Raw genomic sequence first — 19,607 nt, 5'->3', positions numbered from 1 at the left:
ACTGACTAAATTAGAGACCGGACAGACAGACATCACTATTATAAACAACTGGTAAAGCTCAGAAGAAGCCAGCATCTGTGTCAGTCAGTATTTATCAAGTTAGAAGTGTCATTTTCTCCATTCTCTAGTGAGTGTTTCCACTGTGTTCCTTTCTATAATACACATCCTGTATGACTGAGAAGGGAAAACATTTCAGAGGTTTTTGTTCAGTCCAGTCTGTTAAGGCTCAGAAAGTACACGTCACTCAACAATGTTGACCATCTTATCCCGAGCACATCCATGTGCAAGCTCCTGACTGATGTGGTCCAGTTTAGGCCAGTTTAGTACACATATGGAAAGATTCGGTAGGGCACACGTTTGCAGTAGGTGTCCCAGGCCAGTCCATACTTGGCCCTGCATTGCCTCTCGTCACGGGCCTCCCGGTGAATCAGCAGGACAGTGAAGTACACAACATAGAAATAAGGCAGAAGATGGGAGAATCCTGGGAAAAGATGTATAGTACATGAGATCACAGTGTCATAGCATTTTGTGAAACATAATGATTGTGTCCAAGATTCATGCACTCAGAAGGGGTAGTGCACCACAATGACACAAAATCCACCTACATAGAAATTCATCAATACACAACATAGTTTGTCAGTCAGGTGCAGAGTGTATGCAGAGAGGATCTTCTGCCATTTTTCTTTCTACTTACCACACGGCAGGGACCATGCCAGGGCCATGAGAAGGTCACCAAGGTAATTAGGATGGCGGACGAACCCCCACCAGCCAGACACTAATAGGCGCTTCCCTGTTGCCGTGGCTATAGTCTCCAGGTCTATAAGACGAAGGAAGATATTTTTTTGTTTTGGCAGCGATTTGAGAGATTAGATTGCAAATTATTCACACTCCATCTGCTCTCTGTTGGGCCTAGATTCTCCTCTGTCTCATTCTACCATGCACTTTGATACATTATGGAAATCAAGTTTTGAAACATAGCCAGAAATGATAAAGCTGTCGCCAGAGCTATGACCCAATTCTTTCTTTCCTCTCAAGACATCAAATTGAAAATCCTTGGAAATCCTTTAGGACTGAGAGACACCAGAAATCTGATCAAACAAAAAGTTAAGTACAAACTTGCGACACTGTGGTGTGTAGGGTCACGCCGGAATTGATTCTTCTGAGAATTTGAACTTCTGAAAATATAATATCCTATCCCTGATGATGCGGAGAGAAACAAATTAATATTCAGCAACAGTTCATCAACCAATTAGATTTTGTGTTCATAAGGCTACATATCATATCCTCAATTGAATGTAAATGGTGAATTAAGACACTGTTGCCACAAACTTGATTTACCATTTAATATAACTATAGTTATAGCTCCAAGGGCACTTAGGGACTGTGGATGCACGACCAGGAACATAGCCTGGAGGCTGTATGTGAATGGAACCCAGGCCAGGTCCCCAAAGGCTAACATGAAACCAAAGCCATCATGTACAATGTCCATGGTGGTAAGAACAGCCTCCTGTTAAAACAGAGCATCAAGCCATGAGGAATACATTGTGACATGTAGCATTCCAGAAATGTTGAGTGTTTTGTTCTCAATGACAATGTGGACATGAATTCAAGCATTCCGTTCAAAAGATTCTCAGCCATAACCCTGTTATTTCCAAAACATCCTCTCACCTCGTTCCATAAAGCATCTGTCACATACAGGAGCTGGAAGCTATTGACCAATATCATAGAGATGGAGGGAGAGTCCCGCAGCTCCACCTCTTTCATGAGCATCCCGAGATTGATCACCACCTTAGAGGAAGAGTTGAAGAGTATATTGTCACATCAGATTAGGAGGATTATATTTTATTTTCAGTCAAGTCCATCTGACATGATTTCCACTCACCCAGCCAATCAGACCTGGTCTCAGCTCACAAAAATATTTCAGATCAAAGCTTCCGATCCGTGGGTTCAGCTCTCGACCCATAAAGAAATCATACAGGGGGTTTCCTAAATGAGACAGGAAACAGTTGGCACACATTAAGATTGGCAAATTGTTGCTCATGTCCATCAGTGGTAGTCTATCAGTATTCTCTACTTAAAATATGATTAAATTCTCATATACTTTATTGTCAGCTTTATTGGACATCCCCATGGGCATGAACAAATTACATAAGAGTTATTTTCTAGGCTAATGCTGCCAGACTGTTGCTTCCACAATCCTCCACCACTCTCACCTGTGTTACCCCCCAGGGAGAGGGCGTGGTGAGGGGCCCAGAAGGAGCGTATGTAGAGGTAGAGGGAGAGGAGGAATGATACCCCAATAGCACACACTGCCAGGGGCAACAACAGTTCAAATAGATACCCCAGAGGCATCCCCAGCCATAGTGACAATGTCAACAGCACAGCACTAACACACAGGGCATGGAAACCTGGAGAGGGAGAGAGAAACAGAGAAACAGAGCTAGAAAGAGAGAGAGAGGGGGAGGGGAGCAGAGAGAGAGAGAGGGGGGGGGGCAGAGAGAGAGAGAGAGAGAGAGGGGAGAGAGAGAATTAGTAGGAATGGCAGTGATGTAAAAATGAAGTGGATTTTGGACTGAGTACAACAAGATAAATCAGAGGCTTTGAACTAATGCTGTGCATAGCTCAAGGGCACCTGCAGTAGGTTAAAGGTAACCAATAACATATCAAACCTGCCTGAAATGATAACATGCATACACACTTGAGTAACTCTAGATGCTAGTAACATTATAATGCAGTTCTACAGCTCTGTTACAGTATTATCAGTGTTGTCATTGAAGCCAGGTAACGATGATCAATATCTAGACAGAGCACCCCCAACCCCTACAATACCGTTTATGGGATACTTGAGTCTCGATCCATCCATCAGCACTAACCCCTCAGACACCTGCAGATAGAAGAGGGATACAGTCATACATTACATGCCAATTGTTATACAATCTGAAAACATCTAGATCTATGTTTTCTTTTCATATTTCAGATGGCATAAACAGACCAGTAGTAGGAGGAATAGTCTGAATACTCTTGTTCAAAGTAACATTATGGACAGATACACACATTTTCTGTGTAATATATTCTAAAGCATATGAATTGATTAGTCCAATATATATTTGTTTACCTTTCCCATGGGGAATAAGTAAAGAAAGCTCTGGAGGGCCATCCAGCCCAGTATGAGTGAAGGGGCAAGCGGGTCCCAAAACTGGCTTGTGTGGGGCAGGACAGGGGGCCACTGGAGCACGCTGGCCAAAGGGGAGCGACATACACACAGTAGGTAAAGCACCGTCAGGGGCAGAAAGACAGGAATGCATGTAGCACCTTCAGAGAGGAGGGGAGAACAATTAAGTGAGGTGAAGGAAATAGTGGGCATGAATGTGATAAGTGACAATAAGCTTGTCTACTGTCCAATTTTATAATGCTTTGTTTGTTGAAGAATAAGTCTGTTAAATGGCATTATGTCTGAATGTTACAATGTTTCTTTTTTATTAATATTAAAATAATGTATCTCTGAGTATTTGTAATAATTATCAAGATGAACCAATTCAATGTGCCCTCAATTTATTAAACACAATTTGACTCACCCAAAGTCCCTCCAAATTCCCTCTCTGCTGTATGTGAGGATCTCTTTTTATTTGGCTTCATGATGTGTCTCCTAAAGAAAGACAGAGAGCAGGCGAAATGTACAAGAGTAAAGTTAAAGGTGGGGCAGGAAGAGCTTTATCTGTCTCTCAATGTATCAAAAATATAATAACCCTACTATCATGCCTACTGTTCATATTGTTTAATAACCCCCCCCCGCCCCAACAAAAAAACTAAAACAAATAATATGCTTCAGTAAGATGAATCAATTGAATTATAACATATTGCTATTTGCTATTTAAAAATTGAATGTTTCGGTCATCAAGTCCAAATTCCATTACAGAAGCGCACACATCCTATGTGTCATGTTTTTACATATGAATGTGCTTCAATTAATAAACGCTTCTAAGAACAGTTTTCCATTGAACGTACACCGATAATGTGAAACGGCATACAATGGCATAATTCTGAATAGGACTCACCTGTGTTCTTCATATACGCATTGCCAAATCAAGCTCTATTCTACTGTTCGTCGATAAGAACGCCTGCGTAGAACCGCCCAGAAACGGCCCCCTTGAGCCTGAACCATCTCTAAGCCAATGATAATAAGATATTTTCATCAGAAGAGCATGGAGAGGGGAATCTTAAGCCAATCAACTTTACGCTCAGGGCGGTGACTACCGTTGTCACAGGGCTGGCTGAAGTGACGGACACATGTCTACAGTGCGCTTATGAGCTGCTGGGAAATTCAGTTTTTTTGCATATCCAATATATCATGTCATAGCGCCTTGTCTACAGCTTACCATTATCTTCCAGTGATTGCATCCTATGCCTGTAAACTATGACATCAATAAGAACGGACACAAAATAAATAGGAAAACACAAAAATACAATTTGGGACTCTTTATTGTATAATCACAGAGATTAACTTTCACAATCATTATAATTTAATGTGCAAAAGGGAGTGGGGAAAAGACAGAAGACAACCAGAAGACAGAAGTAACTCTGTTGTAAGTACAGCTTTTCATTAACTTTAGATTTTTCATTGCATAATATTAGCATTATGATATTCTAACGATTTTGCTTAACATTCCATCCCATAACATCACCACTACCCCAAAACATATCTGTAGTGATCTCAATCCAGCATCCATTCTGACATTACATATCTAAATTATGGAAATCCAGTGTTTTATGTATATAGCCTAGTTTCCTTCAGTAAGAGCCATAATCAACCAATCATACCCTTCCACTCTTCAAATTCAAGTGTCAAAAGTTTAACTCAAGGCTTTTTTGGTTTTAACCTATGTTACATACTTGTCTCCAACTACACCACTTTTTAAAACACACAATATGACCTCTGCCCTTTAACCCCTTTCACAGATGACCTCGATGACACTTTGCTCCATAGGGGCAGGGTCAAGGCAGCGGTGGGCAGTGCTGCCCACTATTTCGTCTAGCAGGAAGTGGACGAGGTTCTCATCTGAGACAAAGCGCCACAGGTACATCTGCAGGTAGTGGCAGTCCACCTGGATCTGCTGCAGGCCATATCGGCCAAAGGTACGCAGGCGAACACACTCTAAGAATGTCTTCAGACTTATCTTTATGATCCCTGTCAACACCGAAACCTGAAAGAGGGGGCAGAGGGAATTAGGAGAGAGAGAGAGAGAGAGAGAGAGACAAGAAGGCAAAAAGGGGGTGTCAGGTAAGTTTGAGAGCTCTATTACGGGGTAAGTAAAAAAAAAAACGGTATCAAAGCCTCTTGGAAGTGGAACTCACCTTGTTAAACTCCACTGGGCTGAAGATATCAATCCTCTCAGAGAAGAGCTTGTGTATGTTGCTCAGGAGATTGGTGTCCATAGGAGCACTGCCGGGAGACACAAATGGAAAGTTGCATTTCCTAGTGCAATCAATCAATGAATCAACTTGATCTTTAACTGTTTGACCTTCCATGGCTGTAATCAATTACTATCTTCCTTTGCTTTTATCTCATTGTGTTTTTAAAAATGTTTTCCTGTAAAGCGCATTGTATTGCAACTGTGTATGAAATGTGCTATATAAATAAAGTTTGATTGGATTTGAAGGAAACGTGTGACAGAATACTGCTAGACTCTGCCAAAATACTGCTAGACTCTGCCAAACAACGTATAAACCTGTGGGTTTATACGTTGTTTGTTTATCAGTATACAACCATAGTTTAGTACCTGGGTGTGTAACTGGGGGCGTAGCGGACTTGCTGCCTGGAGCTGCTATAGACAGAGAAGGTCCTTTTGCTGGAGTCACTGCTGTGGGCTTTCCTCACACCCTCCTCATACAGAAGACCCACCTATAACGCAACACCAGAGGGAACAGCTAATCAGGAGGATGTAGTAATGGTTAGGCTGTTGAGATGAGCTAAAACACTAATGTGGACTTTGCGTGCTCATACTCTTTTAGTGCAGCTCATGGTTTTCACTCATGACTGCGTTGCGTAATATACACAGGAGATGTTACCTGCACATCAATAGAGGTGGTGTCCTCGACCACTCTCTTCATCACAGCACGGACGTTCCGTGGCTCGATAGTGTTGACCCAGTCTCGTGTCTCAACACTCTTCCTCAGCATCTGAGAGATGATCAAGCCCTGAACCTGTAGATATTAACCATAGAGGGGTCAGCAGGGAAATAGAAGGAATTGACAGGTAATGGTCATTTGCAGCATGGGTGTATTGTTGAGAACCAACACTTTAAAATGTAATGTTTGTTTTATAATTAGTGTTGACCAGTAAGAATAGATTGGGGAACATATTAGATGCTGAGGTACCTTGACATAATGGTTCAGTAGCTTCTGGGCTGCCTCTCTGGCCTCTCCACATAAAGCAGTGACTGCAGTTACAGGACTGTGATGCTGTGAGGGATGGACAAGAAAGGGGAGTTGCAAGGAAGAACATATTAACAACATGTGATTGTCATTTTATTTAGCATATTCACAGCAGTAATATGTACAATAAAGTAAGGGACTAACCCTAACCCTATGCAGATATAAGAACATGACATGTAATAAAGACCTATTTCTTTTGCAACTTTGAATTTTAATGTATGGTCAAAATACATATACTCTGCAGCCCATCTGCCTGTATGTTTCCTTTTACTTATTCAAGTAATTCTTAGAGGTCAAGTTGACACATTTACCTGCACAAGGAACTGTTCATCTGTGAGGGTAAGGATGTAGGAGATGGTAGAGGTTTCGTAATCCAGGCAGAGGCGAGACAGAAGCAGCAGGAGGGCAGGGGGTGTAGAACCTCCTCGATCTCCTGCAGTCTCACAGAACTGACGTGAAGACTGGCACACAAACTTAATGAAGCTGACCACAAGGCTCTCACGCACACCCTGGCTGCAGAATTCCCCCTGAGAGAGAGAGAAGGAGACAGAGACCCAACCATAAGAAGTGACCAACAGAGCAGCATGTTTCAGCTATAAACAACAACTACATCATTATTATGCTCACCTTGAAGTAAGGCTTGTTGGAGAAGGTAATGTCCTTTGCTGTGAAGAGGTGCACTGATGCCAAAACAGACTTGATCTGATTCAGAATTGAGGCTGAAAGGGAGGAGAGGAGCTCTGGCAGGCTGGCAGGGGCATCTTTACCAGTGGCTGGTCCCCCTAGGAGAGACCCGCCTCCAGACCCTGAGGTTCCACCCACAGAGAGCCGGGGGGCTGCTAGGGCCTGCCTCACATCTGTCAGGCTGTCCAGGTAGAAGCTCTGTAGGGCTGATAGGTACTGCTTGATCCTCTCCCTGGCTGCTCGAACCACTATCTCAGTTCCCTGGCTAGGCACATCAGACCCAGGGAGCAGTTTGGCCACAGCCTGGAGCCTGCGGTGGAAACGGTCCAGTGCCCGGACGAGGAGAGAGTTATCCCCTACCCCTTTCTCCTCCTGTATCCTACGCTCCACCAGGGAGAAATAGCGTGTGGCCAGGGCATCCACAAAAACATGCAGCTTGCCATTCGCCATCTGGGGAATGTTTTTGGATGCTAGCTCACCCTCTTGAGGGCGATTGACAAATAGTTCTTGGTATGAGGCAATGACCAAGCAGAGGCTGCTGACAAATTCATTGCAACCCCTGTCTATGAATTCCAGAATATCAGTCCTTGAGCTGAGAGAGAGGAATGGAATGGCTTTGGGGGAAGAGTCAGTGGGTGCAACTGGTGCAGCTGACGGTCTGCGGGTGGATCCATCGGAGGAATCAGTCACTGTAGTTGGTCGAGAGGCAGACGGGGGCTGTCTTAGCTCTGCCTCCAGTCCTAGGAGATCTCCTTCAAGTCGAGATTGGGCATGGCTCAGGAATTTGTCGCAGAGTTCCTCTGCTGGCTCGTCCAGCTGCAGTAGAAGCTCTACACACTCTGACAGATCTTTTGCACTTGAACCACCATCCCTGTAGGCACATACAACACCAAGCAGAGATCAATCATCCCTTCAGGACGGACATCATCAAAATACTTGGATTTGCAACCAAAGAAAAAGTGGTTATTGAGACACACATCAAAACATGATGAGATAAAGAACTAGAGATAAATAAGATTATTCTTACCTGAATTTCTGCCTGAGCTCTTGTGCCAGGTTTTCCATGATGGCATGGCAGTCATCCTGGATGCCCCTGAAGGAGGGCATGTGGCTGTACTGCTGCAGCACGCAGCGGGCACGGCGATGGGAGCTCACCGCCTGGGCATAGGCCTGCAGCTCCAGACACTTATTCAGCCTGGCAGGCAGCTCAAACAGGAACTGCAACTTCCGCAAGAGAGTGTGGACCCCTGGGAGGGATGTGGGGAGAAATGAGAGGTAGTAGCATGTGGACATGAAGTGGTCCACAGTTCACACAAGGGTAATCTGTACTTACAAGACGTTGAGTGGGGACTGTCACTATGAGTTTCATTATTACTCACCTGACAGTTTGGTGATCTGTGCATGCTGGTCCTGAAGAGTTCCACTGATGCGTGCACTGAACTCTGTGATAGCAGCCATGTTCGTGGAGAGACAGTCCATTTCATCCTCCATCTTTTTAAAATCATTCTTCATTTTTCTGATTGTGTCTAAAAGAAGATGAGGGGCATTCGTTAATCGCATAACAGTGACTGAGTGATGTCAACACAAACATGGTCTACAGTAATCAATAAGTGAGGCCAGCAAATTTGGGTCATGACAACTGAGAACTGGAGGGGAGAGACCTCTCCTCTCACCTGTAGCAGAAATGAACTTATTGTAGTTCTCATACACCAGTGTCTGCATGTCACTGTCCAAGGAGCGGATCTGCTTGACCATGCAACTCTCCTGGTCCATAAGCTCTCCCAGGGAGCATTCTCTTCTGAGCTGCAGGCCACCAATATGGCACATTGGTTAGTTTAGGAAAGTGACAACTACAGTAGCTAGCACCATTGAGGTACAGTAGAGACTGATGACATGACAGACAGGCAGGCAGATTGTATTGACTGAGTCACTTAAGAAAATAAACGTTTGCTCATATAAAATCAAGAGAGACTAATGATACACTCTTGCTGGGTTTTGTTTCGGTATCAACAAAACGGTATCTACGACCAATGTCTCAGGTCAGGAACATAATCATATTAGAATTTTACCTTATTGAGAAACACCTCTGGGTCGAAATGCGGCCCGTTTATATCGCAAGGGTCCAAGGACTCTGCTTGATCCGCGGTCTTTCCTTCCTCGTTCAGCCCATAATAGAGCTTCAACATACCGTGCACTCGGCGCTGCCGCGCGGGGTCGGAGGAGGGAGGGGTGGTGGCCGTGGCCGTCGCACCGGTATCCCTGTCCATTTCAACTGAATGTCGACAAATTGTTATGAATCACAAGGGACAGGGAGGATTAATCAATTCAACAGCTATCTAGCTACATAAGTGACAGTGCTGCTGTACGACCTGTCACTACCGCAAACACAATTACCGATTACCGTAATGTCATGAAGAGAAAATACATTGTTTCCCTGGGACAGAGAGCAGCGAAACCAGCAGGTGGCGTCAGCAAAAGCATTGTACCTTATTCCAAGAATGAGACATTCACATGAGACGTGAATGAGACATTTATATGAGACCTGAATGAGACATGTTTTTTTATTGTTAAAAAATGTTCTCAACAAAAAAATATACAACAAAACCGTATGATAATAATATTGCAAATATGAATATTATATAAAATCTTATTAATGCTCTAAACCGTTTTTCCAGAAAATTAGTACAAAGCTGAATAAAAAGTTCAAATGTAGCTTTATCATGACTTTGACTAATCCTAGGCTAGTCATGGTTAAGTTGGGTGGTGCATATAATATAAACTACTAAGGAAAGACAACAGTGAAGTTACAGGGTTTGATAGACAGTACAAACAATAGGTAATGCAATTTCATAACAGATAAAAGGCATTATTAGTAACATTCTGATGATCACGTTTAACACAGACAACTCAGCCCACACATTTACCATTGCAGTCCCCCAGAGGCCAATTAATGAATACAAAAGGCACTTGGGTCTTTTCATCCAGAGGCTGCTTTGGAAAACAACAAGGTTTCACATGATCTACTGTATTGCATCATTTGTGTGAGAATAGAAAGAAACAGAAATGAACAGAATATGGATAAGAATCAAAAGATCCTACCGATAATAGTAACTATACAAAAAAATTACCAGATATAAAAACGTTACAGTATTCAAATGAACGTATCAATAGTGCAGTTTAAAATATTGAACAATGTGCACATACAGTGGGTACACTACAATTCTTTAAACTTAATACAACATGCATAGATAGCGTGACTTAAGAATTATGAATCAGACCATTTTTGTAGTTGTTTTTGCGTCTACATTTGCATAATTGACATTGTATCAAACAACACAAACAGTTGAAACCACATCCTTCAGTTTTTTTTTTTAACACTGAATTGCATGAACTACATACAGCGGGCATTGTCTCACTCATTCCAACACATCAAGCAGGAGAGAACCGCATGACAACTGTACTCAGTAAACACACACTTTGGTGGATCGTCTTATCAAATGAACAGCTCCCAAATCCAACTGCCCATGCATGGTGTGCAAAAAACAAAATGACCCTTTGAATTAGGTTTAGTCTGGGACATTGAGTTGCACGGGTGAACGTGTCATTTCTGGTAAAGGAACACAGCACTGTACATGATACCTGTGAGAGAGACAGACTCTGGGGGCCGGTCTCTCAGACACAGATTAAGCCTGGATTTAAAACCATGCTCAATGGAGAATCACCATTGAAATTGCTTTTAGTTCAGTACTGGGCTTAATCTGTGTCTGGGAAACCAATGTTTGGAGCAGAGCAGCATAGATAAGTCCAAGGCAGACAAACTTGTTTTGATACAAAGACTGAGATTTGAACAAAATAAAAGTCATGGAACCTTGAATATTGCCACCCTTTCAGACAATACAACGCCCCCTGTGGTGTTTGGTGTTTTGGTGTGGTGCATACAATACAATAAAGGAAAATGTAGTCATTGCACATGGACTCCATCACCTAGTGACACGATAAAGGTCCTCTATCATTTCAGGGTAAAGCTAAAAACAAGGTCATATGGTGAATTTTACCTCTACTAGTGGTTTCAATTTGTCCAGTGAGGCAGGCATTCTAAACATCACTGTATAGCCCCTGTATGCCAATATTCTCATATGACTCTATATACACACAATTTATGCATACATATTTATTCACAAGTATATCCCCCTTTTGCTCTTGGTCCATTGAGTTTTCACAATCAAAGAGTTAAACTCAAACTCTTTGCACGTCTTTTTCTTTGAATCTCTACGTGCATGTTCAGTTTTGGTCTCCAGGAAGCATACGGCAGTGTCTTCATCCTTGTTCTAAACTCTCTGCCACCTGTACTGCAGAGTACGTGGGCGGCTGTGCCTGCCTGGTGAAGAAGGAGGCAGCTCTCTTCGGTTTCAGACGTTTGATTTCTTTACCTGTCCAAAAGACAACAAACACATTTTAAAATTCAATGTTAGTTCCACAATTTAAAAATAACCCAACATCCAGATTATTTTAGAAACAAGGCATGCTCACCGTTGTCCACGTAGCTGATGGTGTTCAGAGAATGGACTCGACTGCATACCACACTGCTCTGCCTGCGTAGTTTCCCACGCCGCCCTCCCCTTCCTCTGTCACTGCTCCCAACCTGATCAGCAGACTGGTGGGATGGACTGACATCACCATCGGTTTCTGCTGCTGCCCCTCCCTCTGCTGCAGACCTGATCTCCACACAGAATTCTATAAGGCCGCTCATAAGCTCTGCCTAAGGGACAGAAGGGAAGATAAAACTAAATATCAACTCGGGTCACTGAAGACTAGACAACATAGTGATTAACAACAATTAATTTCTCATTTCAAAATACTGTCTTTGGGATATTTCACAGACAATGTGTCTAAATGTATAGGTTTCCTTACTTGTTTCGAGTAGATCTTCAGTAACTTGTTGACAGGGGTGCCGGCCTCCTCCCCATCAAATTCGAGCCACAGGATATGTGAGTCGCCCTCCCCCTCAGGGTAGCTGTGGTCCCAGGACAGCTCACTGAAGCGTAGGCCCAGAAGTACATGCTGCCAGGGATAGATAGGGTCAAGGGTCAGGAGTGTGAGAGAGGCAGGAAGGAAAGGGTTTGGGCAGGTTTTATTGCAGTGATGAATATCACCTCTAGTTCATTCCAACACCGATACTCTTTCTCATACTAGTAGCATACAGTAAAATAGACATACTGTTTTGTCAGATGAATGTGTAATCATTCACTCATTTTCTCTTCACAACAGGTCTCACCTTCTCTTTGATGTCCATCACATACACCCCCTCCAGACTGATCCCCACATTCACAGCTTTGCGTCCTGCCCTTTGGAGGATCCCCTGGGCCGGCTTGTCAATCTCCCCAGAGAAGAAAGCACACCTATCCAGACAAGAAACATTAGCCACTGCTGCTCCACGCAGACTTGCAAAGTGACTTACCTGTTCCATTGTTAAAACAAATGCACATGGTTGAATTACGCAAACTATTTACTTTTATGTCACATAATAATACCACCACATACTGTATATAGTGAGTTTGGGGTTTTTGAGTCATCTCTTATCAACTCTTATCCTCAACTCCAATTTCTCAAACATAGTCATTGCTCATTATTCATTTTAAATGTAATACAATGGAATTAAATGATTATTATTAGAGAGTTATTTCTCTTTGTCCCCTTTGCTTCATACCCGTAGTAAGGCAGGGAATGGCATGTGCTGAGGTACTGACGCAGGTGCTGTGTGGGCTCAGGGGGGCTGCTGCCGGAGGTGCTGATCTTGCGATACTCCTCAAGCAGGCTCTGCTCCTGCCCTGCCTGGCGACCCCCTTTACCCCTCAGAGCTGAGAGCAGGCCCCCACCTCCGCCTAAAACGTGCGCAGGTAAGAAGGAGGACAGCTTCTTCTCCCTAAGAGAGTTAGGAAAGGAGGAACAGGAATGAGTCGGGTAGGTACTGTAGACATGGCAAAAATCTGTAAATCACTACGATGAACATTTTAAAATGTCTGGCTTTGTTTACCTTATAGCACCAGTTGCTTTCTGACTGTCCAGATCTATTCCCTGCTCAAGGGCAAGAGTCAGCGCTCCCAGACTCATCCAATGCTCAGGGTCACAGGGGTAGCGTCCCCCAAGGATGTTCCCCCTTGCCTCGTCATACAGGAGTCTCAACACTCCCTCATCTTCAATCTGGACAGATTGGCAATGGTTGACAGACCACACATATGGTAGTGGGAGGAGGGGATATTTACAGATTATGTAAACAAACTCTCGAGAGGCAAACTGAAGGACGCAGCCTTAATCTTTCGTAAGGAAGGTAGTGCTGGTGTGCTCTGGGATAGATATGTCTACAACCAGGAATTCCATAATTCATATAACCATTGGCAAGTATCACTAATGTTGCAGATAGCAATAACAATGTACCCTCTCTCCTTTAAAAAAGGAGGATTTTTTTTTTTTTTTTAAATGTTTCATATTTAAGATGAGATAAGAGAACAATAAGCAAGCTGTACCTGGAGCTCTTTAGACTTCGGATAAAACACATTTCGTCTGTACTGCAGACATGGTTCATCTGAAAAGGGAAACAGTACAACGTGGAGGGTATTATGCAAAATATTTTCCTGGGACCAGATATACGGTTTAGGATTACTGATGGCCCAGAGTGAACTCCAGGACAGGTTAACAGAGCTATATGCAAACAAGAGAGATGAAAAAGGGTAATCAAAATGGCTGGGAGACTAAATGATCGTCTTACAGAAATACTGAAACATAGAACCCATAGGAACACACACAGGCCTATTCCCAGACACACACACACACACACATATCTCTACACACACCTTGAGATATGTCCTCCTCCGAGGCCTCAGTGAAGCGATAAAGCAGGTCCTGCCACTGGCGGCACAGTTTGTATGGCTGGTGCTTTGGCTTCAACTGCAATTCTGAGAAAGGAGTGGAGAGTGGAGGTGAGAACAACATGGCTGTGATTACCTTTGAAAGAATGAGAACTAGGTTTTCATTGCACTGACTGCCCTTCTAAATTTACTGCATCAACATTACCTTATTAATCCAGGCTAGAAATTGACAAGAGGTCCTCTTTTTTTTGGATCAGTTAAAGTGATGAATTGGGAAAGTCATAATAAACATAGAAGAGGATACACATATTCTGAGATTGATACATTTCTATTCACACTATTCTTGGATAACAAATGGGACAGAAAAAAATAAACAAATTGTGCCTCTTTTGCAAACAATGCTGGTCTTTCATCAAGAACATAGACAAGACACAAAAGGTCAGTGTTTCGACATTTTGTGGGACATACTTGGAATGCACTAGAGTAGCAATGGATTCAACACTGTTCATTTGAAAAAAGAAGAACAGAAGAACTTGGAAGGAAGTAGCTCATTTCTCAGTGCTACCATGACCTACTACACAGTGTTGACTCATTTAGTAGCAGGAGCCAAGAAAAGTCTGAAGTTAGATGGTTTGAGGCATAGTGCTTAAATCCAACAGTGCCATTACTGTGTAGCTCTGAAAATAGTGAACAAACCTCTGAAAAGGCAACTGCAAAAAAGGTTGACTTAGTCTATTTATTAGCTACATTGGACATTTTGAGATGGTTTGTTTCAAAGGATCATGTCATCGATTCCCTCCCCCTGTTGTGTAAATGTTAAAAACTGGACAATCACCTTCTGCTTCCTCCTTTGCATCCAGATGCACCATAGTAGCATTATAGCAGCCTGAACTAGCCCCTAGCCCTATTCCTTTATTGTAATCAAGTCTTGCTGCTTTGTTATAGTCACTAATGTGAGTTACAGCAACATCAAGAGTAATGTGCGTCAACTATCCAACTTCAGACTTTTCCCCCCACTGATGAATGAGGGGGAGGAATGACATCAATGCTTTCACTAGGATAGATAGTGAGAGCACTGAGAAATTGGCTACAAAGAAATAAGGGAGGTGAATCGCAGAGAGGACTGTCATTATTACCAAGGAGAGGGGAGCAGAGCCAGAAGGCAAAGGCTTCCTGGGCAGAGTCTGGAATGTGGAGAGCCTCGCGGACACTACGCCCCAGCTCCTGCACGCTCACACAGCCAACCCCTTCCACACACAGGTGCACTGCACTGTCACCCACCAGGTAGACAAGCACATCTTGAGCTGTTAAAAAAGCATACACATATAAGCTGACACTATATTCCATCATGCAAAGATGAAACAGCACAATTAATAAAAACCAGCCAACTATTGTCCTTTGAGATCAGGTTTATGTAACATAAGTGCAAATAATTCCCTCTCATCTCATATTTTGCAGAACACACACACCCGAGAACAGAAACACAACTAACCACGGGTTACAGACGAGGCGACACTTCCCCTCTGCGACTGGCTCTCTGATGGCTCTGGAGGAAAACCACTCTCATCTCCTTCCATCTGGACAAAATCCAAAGTTTTCCGACGTCAGTGGGCATTACAACCACATTTCAGTTAGTAGTAAGTTGGCTAGTTAGCTAGGTAGCTAGCTAAGCAAGCTAACTAATGTGATGACACAACAACAAACGGATCTTTACATTTACCGTTACCTAGGGGGTAGCTTAGCATTAGCAACATTTCTGACAAATTTCAACCCCTAAAAAATATAGCTAGCGACATTGGATGGTTATAGCCAGCTTCTTTGACTTGCGGACGAGTAAGCGACATTTTTCCCTACCGACCAAGCTATGCTAGCTTAGCTGGCTAGAGTCACACTGTCAACATTTTCAAACAGCTCACGGATAATAACTGTGGTTGGTGTGCTAAATAACAACACACAATCAAGTTACCTCTTGATGTTGAAGAGGTAGTCTTGACAATCCCAAGAAAGTATAAAAGTAAAAATTCCTCAAAACTGTTGGAAAAACAACAGCAACAGTTTACCCGTAAACTGACAACTCGGGGTGATCATTGCCTGACAGCGCCCACCACCAACTGCACAGCTATCTCGGCCCACCCGATTGGTCACTCAGCTGTAATCTTCTTCTTGCAGAGCACCTCTAGTTGCAATGGGTTACTGCCATCTACCGTCTGTTGAGTGTGGCATATGGTATAGTGCCAAATCGACAATGCGCATTTTTACCGCTAATGGGCAGCAGAGTCATATTTGAAACCATATGCATGCATCGATCGTATACTTTCTTGAGTATCCTGCTGCACGAGTCACGTATGAACAATCTTCGCCGATACGTCTGTCTGTTTTGTGTACTCTGCAATGAGGTGACTCTGCAAACAGGTGCGCTCAAAACCAATCTAACATTTGAGATAAAACTCTATCAAGTCTCTCTCTTTCTCTCTCAAAACAACAACACTTCTGAACACTAAAATCAAGGTATGTTCCAGTCACTGATGGGTTAATATGTAGTTCGGCCAAACGTTAAATATAACTTTGCCAACTAATGGCATATTTAGAAGGGATTTATTTTTTATTTAAAAAACAAAACAAAAACAAAACGATTTCGGTATGTATGTAGAACAAAAAGTGTATTCTGTGTGGTCGCACCCAATAAGATTCAAGATTCAAGATTCAAGATTCTTTATTTGTCAATAAGAGCCAATAAGGTCAAAGATCAATCTTTCGTCAGTCAAGTTCGTATTGCATTGGCCACAGTATACCACTCTGGTACTGTAAGTCAGAAGGCAAAACTTGTATCTGCTTTGCTTCTACATCAATACACATTGAAATGATTGGAATTACGCTACACGCAATTATTGTTGAACTTGGCCTTCTTGATACAGTATTCAGTAATGTATGTTATCATTCACAAACTCCTAACCAGATAACATAACTCCTGACCAAATAACATGTAAATCCAACTGCACAATATATTGTCAACCTGAACTGATTATAATATAATGAGATGCAATGCAATTTATCTGTTTTTAGTGAGTGTATCCTGTTGAAAGGCATGCCTTTGGTGGAATTTGCAGCAGGATGCATTTCAGGTAATGTAAACAACGTAAACATAATTTGTGTATCAAAACATATTGGGATGTTTAAATTAACTAGGGGTTGAATATGTCATAGGTGCAGTGGGGTTGGCTGTTGGCCATCCAGTGGACACAGTAAAGGTTTGAATATTATATCCATTCAAACATGTGCCATCAGTAAGATCCAAGGTATTTGATCTGTTATTTGATTACATAATACTCACATGTACACCCCATATAGGTGCGTCTGCAGACCCAGGCTAAATACAAGGGTATCTTTGACTGTGTGGCTAGGACATACTCTCGCGAGGGGGTAGGTTTTGAATACTATGGTTTTTAATGTGACAAATGTTTCTTTGTTTGTGTGTGTTCTTCATATGTTCATATTCATAGGTTTTATGAGAATGCATTTGAAACATCCTGTAGGGATCATAATGCATCAGTGAATAATATTGAGTAGCATTATTCAGTAACACCGAATACCTGTCTGTTTCTCCACCATGTCTTTTTTGATTCAGATCCCTGGGTTCTTCAAGGGCATGGCATTTCCTGTCTTGACGACTGGCATCACCAACTCTGTGGTCTTTGGTTCCTATAGCAATGCTTTAGATTACCTCACTCAGTCCCAACGTAACGACCGTAGCCAAGGCAAGAGGGCCTCGGCAGCAGCTGTCTTCATGGCTGGCTGTTTCTCAGGTGTTGTACAGGTAATATGGAAAATGATGTAAAATAGCCCTGAAATACTTTAAAGCCCTTTTAGTTTTCTTTAACACAAAGCTTTTCTTTGCTGTTAGGTGTTGGTTACTGTACCCATTGACCTGGTGAAGGTGCGTCTGCAGAGTCAGACCAAGAGCAGGGCTGGGGCAGGTGGTGACAAATACCGGGGTCCCATTCACTGCGTAACCGTCATTCTGAAGGAGGAGGGACCAAGAGGATTGTTTCGAGGAGGCTTGGCCCTGGCCTTGAGGGATGTGCCATGCTATGGACTCTACTTTCTGCCTTATGAGCTCACCTGTAGGGCCCTGACCGAGAGTGGAAAACAACCAGGTCAGTGTGAGAGACAGTGTGTATTTTCTACACAGTTAAATGGCAAGGTCATGCCTGTGTATGTGTGTGTAGATGTTTTAGTGTAATTTGGGTTGTTTTCCCTTAGATATAGAACTGTTCTATGTGTTTGGTGACGCACATGTTTGTAATAATTGTGTGTATCTTCAGGCACATTTTCAGTGTTGATGGCAGGTGGGGTGGCAGGAGTGGTGACGTGGGCCTTTGCCACGCCCATGGATGTGGTGAAGGCGCGGCTGCAGATGTCAGGTGCCGGGGGCCGCGAGTATCGTGGGGTCCTGCATTGCATGACTGTAAGCTTTAGGGAGGAGGGTGTGAGGGTGTTCTTCAAAGGGCTTCTACTGAACAGCCTGAGGGCCTTCCCTGTCAACGCCGTCACCTTCCTCAGCTACGAGAGCCTGATGAGGGCTCTCTCCCCACTGCCAGCAGACTGACCCCAGGACACAGATCCTACACATCAGGGACGGACCGGGACAACAATGGGCCTGCCACGCCGGGGGAGTACTGGCCCCAGATGGCCAGTCCGCTACTGCTACACATACACTCCTCTTCCAAAAGGATGGAAAGAATACTGTGGCATAACTGGGTCAACCCTCAGTGATGTGAAATGACCTGGCATGCCTTAGCATGCAATAGGACTAACATTTCTACTCATTCTCAAAAATGTAACCTGCTAAACCCGAATCACAAAAGCCTATTTGTGTCAACCACAATGTGGCCACTCAAGAGAGGACTTCTTACTTCTTAGCAGTATTATAGACCATGCTGTGACCTCACTAGACTTATGTTGTATGATCCCTCTGAAATATGAACCTCCTCAGAAACAAACCAGAATGGCTGCTGTGTATAGGCTACCATTGTAGCCATATTAGATTAGATTAGATTAGATTAAACTTTATTGTCATTGTGCAGAGTACAAGTACAGAGACAACGAAATGCAGTTAGCATCTAACCAAAAGTGAAAAAAAGCAGTGTGAACAGCATATACAGGTAGTGCAGTATATGCGCAGTATAGTAGTGCAGTATAGTATAAGTAGTGCAGTGTAAGCAGTATATGAATTAGCAGTAGCATTATAAGCAGAATAAATAGAATGTGTTGCATGAATAATATACTTGAGCATTATGCACTGCAACAGCTTTATAATAAACAAACAGATGAAGCGAGTGGGAATGTAGTCTTTTATTTCTGCCATCCAACACTATATTCAGAGACATGATACTGACATTTTAGTCAAATTACCCTCTTCCCCAATAACACATTTGGAAATGTGCAAAAATCCCTCTTGCCTGTTAGTCCATCAAATATTAACCCATTTAAAATAATTTGTTGAAAACAATTGAAGGTTTGTTTGTATGTTCCCTGTATCATCAAGACCAGCCTTGGATCAGGTCAGGATCTATTTGATAACATTTAAAATAATAAAATCTGCTGTCAGTGCACATTTCTCAATTT

General features: G+C 42.9%; 4 protein-coding genes across 6 annotated transcripts; 1 reads left to right on the top strand and 3 right to left on the bottom strand.

Annotated features, from left to right (window-relative positions):
• Positions 1-319: 319 nt before the first annotated feature.
• Positions 320-4,071, bottom strand: tm7sf2 (transmembrane 7 superfamily member 2). 3 transcript variants are annotated; one of them, XM_083665017.1, is made up of 11 exons: positions 4,056-4,071; positions 3,576-3,646; positions 3,116-3,312; positions 2,830-2,884; positions 2,214-2,408; positions 1,883-1,986; positions 1,669-1,788; positions 1,326-1,507; positions 1,117-1,175; positions 695-817; positions 320-481 (listed from the first exon to the last, which is right to left on the bottom strand). In XM_083665017.1, exons 2-11 carry the CDS (start codon positions 3,634-3,636, stop codon positions 321-323), a joined length of 1,257 nt encoding a protein of 418 aa, XP_083521143.1. In that variant the 5' UTR covers positions 3,637-3,646; positions 4,056-4,071; the 3' UTR covers position 320. The 3 variants fall into 3 exon arrangements, with proteins under 3 accessions (XP_083521143.1, XP_083521142.1, XP_083521144.1); XM_083665016.1 differs by having other exon boundaries at positions 1,117-1,197; positions 1,339-1,507; XM_083665018.1 differs by lacking the exon at positions 4,056-4,071 and having other exon boundaries at positions 1,117-1,197; positions 1,339-1,507; positions 3,116-3,236; positions 3,576-3,648.
• A 390-nt stretch (positions 4,072-4,461) lies between these two features.
• On the bottom strand, positions 4,462-9,479 carry vps51 (VPS51 subunit of GARP complex). Its single transcript, XM_083690141.1, has 11 exons — positions 9,186-9,479; positions 8,790-8,919; positions 8,496-8,642; positions 8,144-8,363; positions 7,060-7,987; positions 6,744-6,959; positions 6,376-6,459; positions 6,067-6,201; positions 5,778-5,899; positions 5,353-5,440; positions 4,462-5,201 (listed from the first exon to the last, which is right to left on the bottom strand). Exons 1-11 carry the CDS (start codon positions 9,381-9,383, stop codon positions 4,941-4,943), a joined length of 2,529 nt encoding a protein of 842 aa, XP_083546267.1. The 5' UTR covers positions 9,384-9,479; the 3' UTR covers positions 4,462-4,940.
• Positions 9,480-9,662: 183 nt separating this feature from the next.
• frmd8 (FERM domain containing 8) lies at positions 9,663-16,088 on the bottom strand. The gene is made up of 11 exons (XM_083687994.1): positions 15,949-16,088; positions 15,475-15,559; positions 15,119-15,286; positions 13,968-14,069; positions 13,641-13,699; positions 13,151-13,317; positions 12,824-13,039; positions 12,392-12,515; positions 12,028-12,177; positions 11,647-11,875; positions 9,663-11,546 (listed from the first exon to the last, which is right to left on the bottom strand). Exons 2-11 carry the CDS (start codon positions 15,557-15,559, stop codon positions 11,434-11,436), a joined length of 1,413 nt encoding a protein of 470 aa, XP_083544120.1. The 5' UTR covers positions 15,949-16,088; the 3' UTR covers positions 9,663-11,433.
• A 312-nt stretch (positions 16,089-16,400) lies between these two features.
• On the top strand, positions 16,401-19,485 carry slc25a45 (solute carrier family 25 member 45). Its single transcript, XM_083687585.1, has 7 exons — positions 16,401-16,490; positions 17,046-17,104; positions 17,187-17,230; positions 17,331-17,402; positions 17,608-17,796; positions 17,884-18,136; positions 18,305-19,485. Exons 2-7 carry the CDS (start codon positions 17,068-17,070, stop codon positions 18,586-18,588), a joined length of 879 nt encoding a protein of 292 aa, XP_083543711.1. The 5' UTR covers positions 16,401-16,490; positions 17,046-17,067; the 3' UTR covers positions 18,589-19,485.
• Positions 19,486-19,607: the final 122 nt, after the last annotated feature.

The sequence above is a fragment of the Argentina silus genome (assembly GCF_951799395.1).
Source record: "Argentina silus genome assembly, chromosome: 2".
NCBI lineage: Eukaryota > Metazoa > Chordata > Actinopteri > Argentiniformes > Argentinidae > Argentina > Argentina silus.
This window is presented reverse-complemented; position numbering and strand designations above follow the sequence as displayed.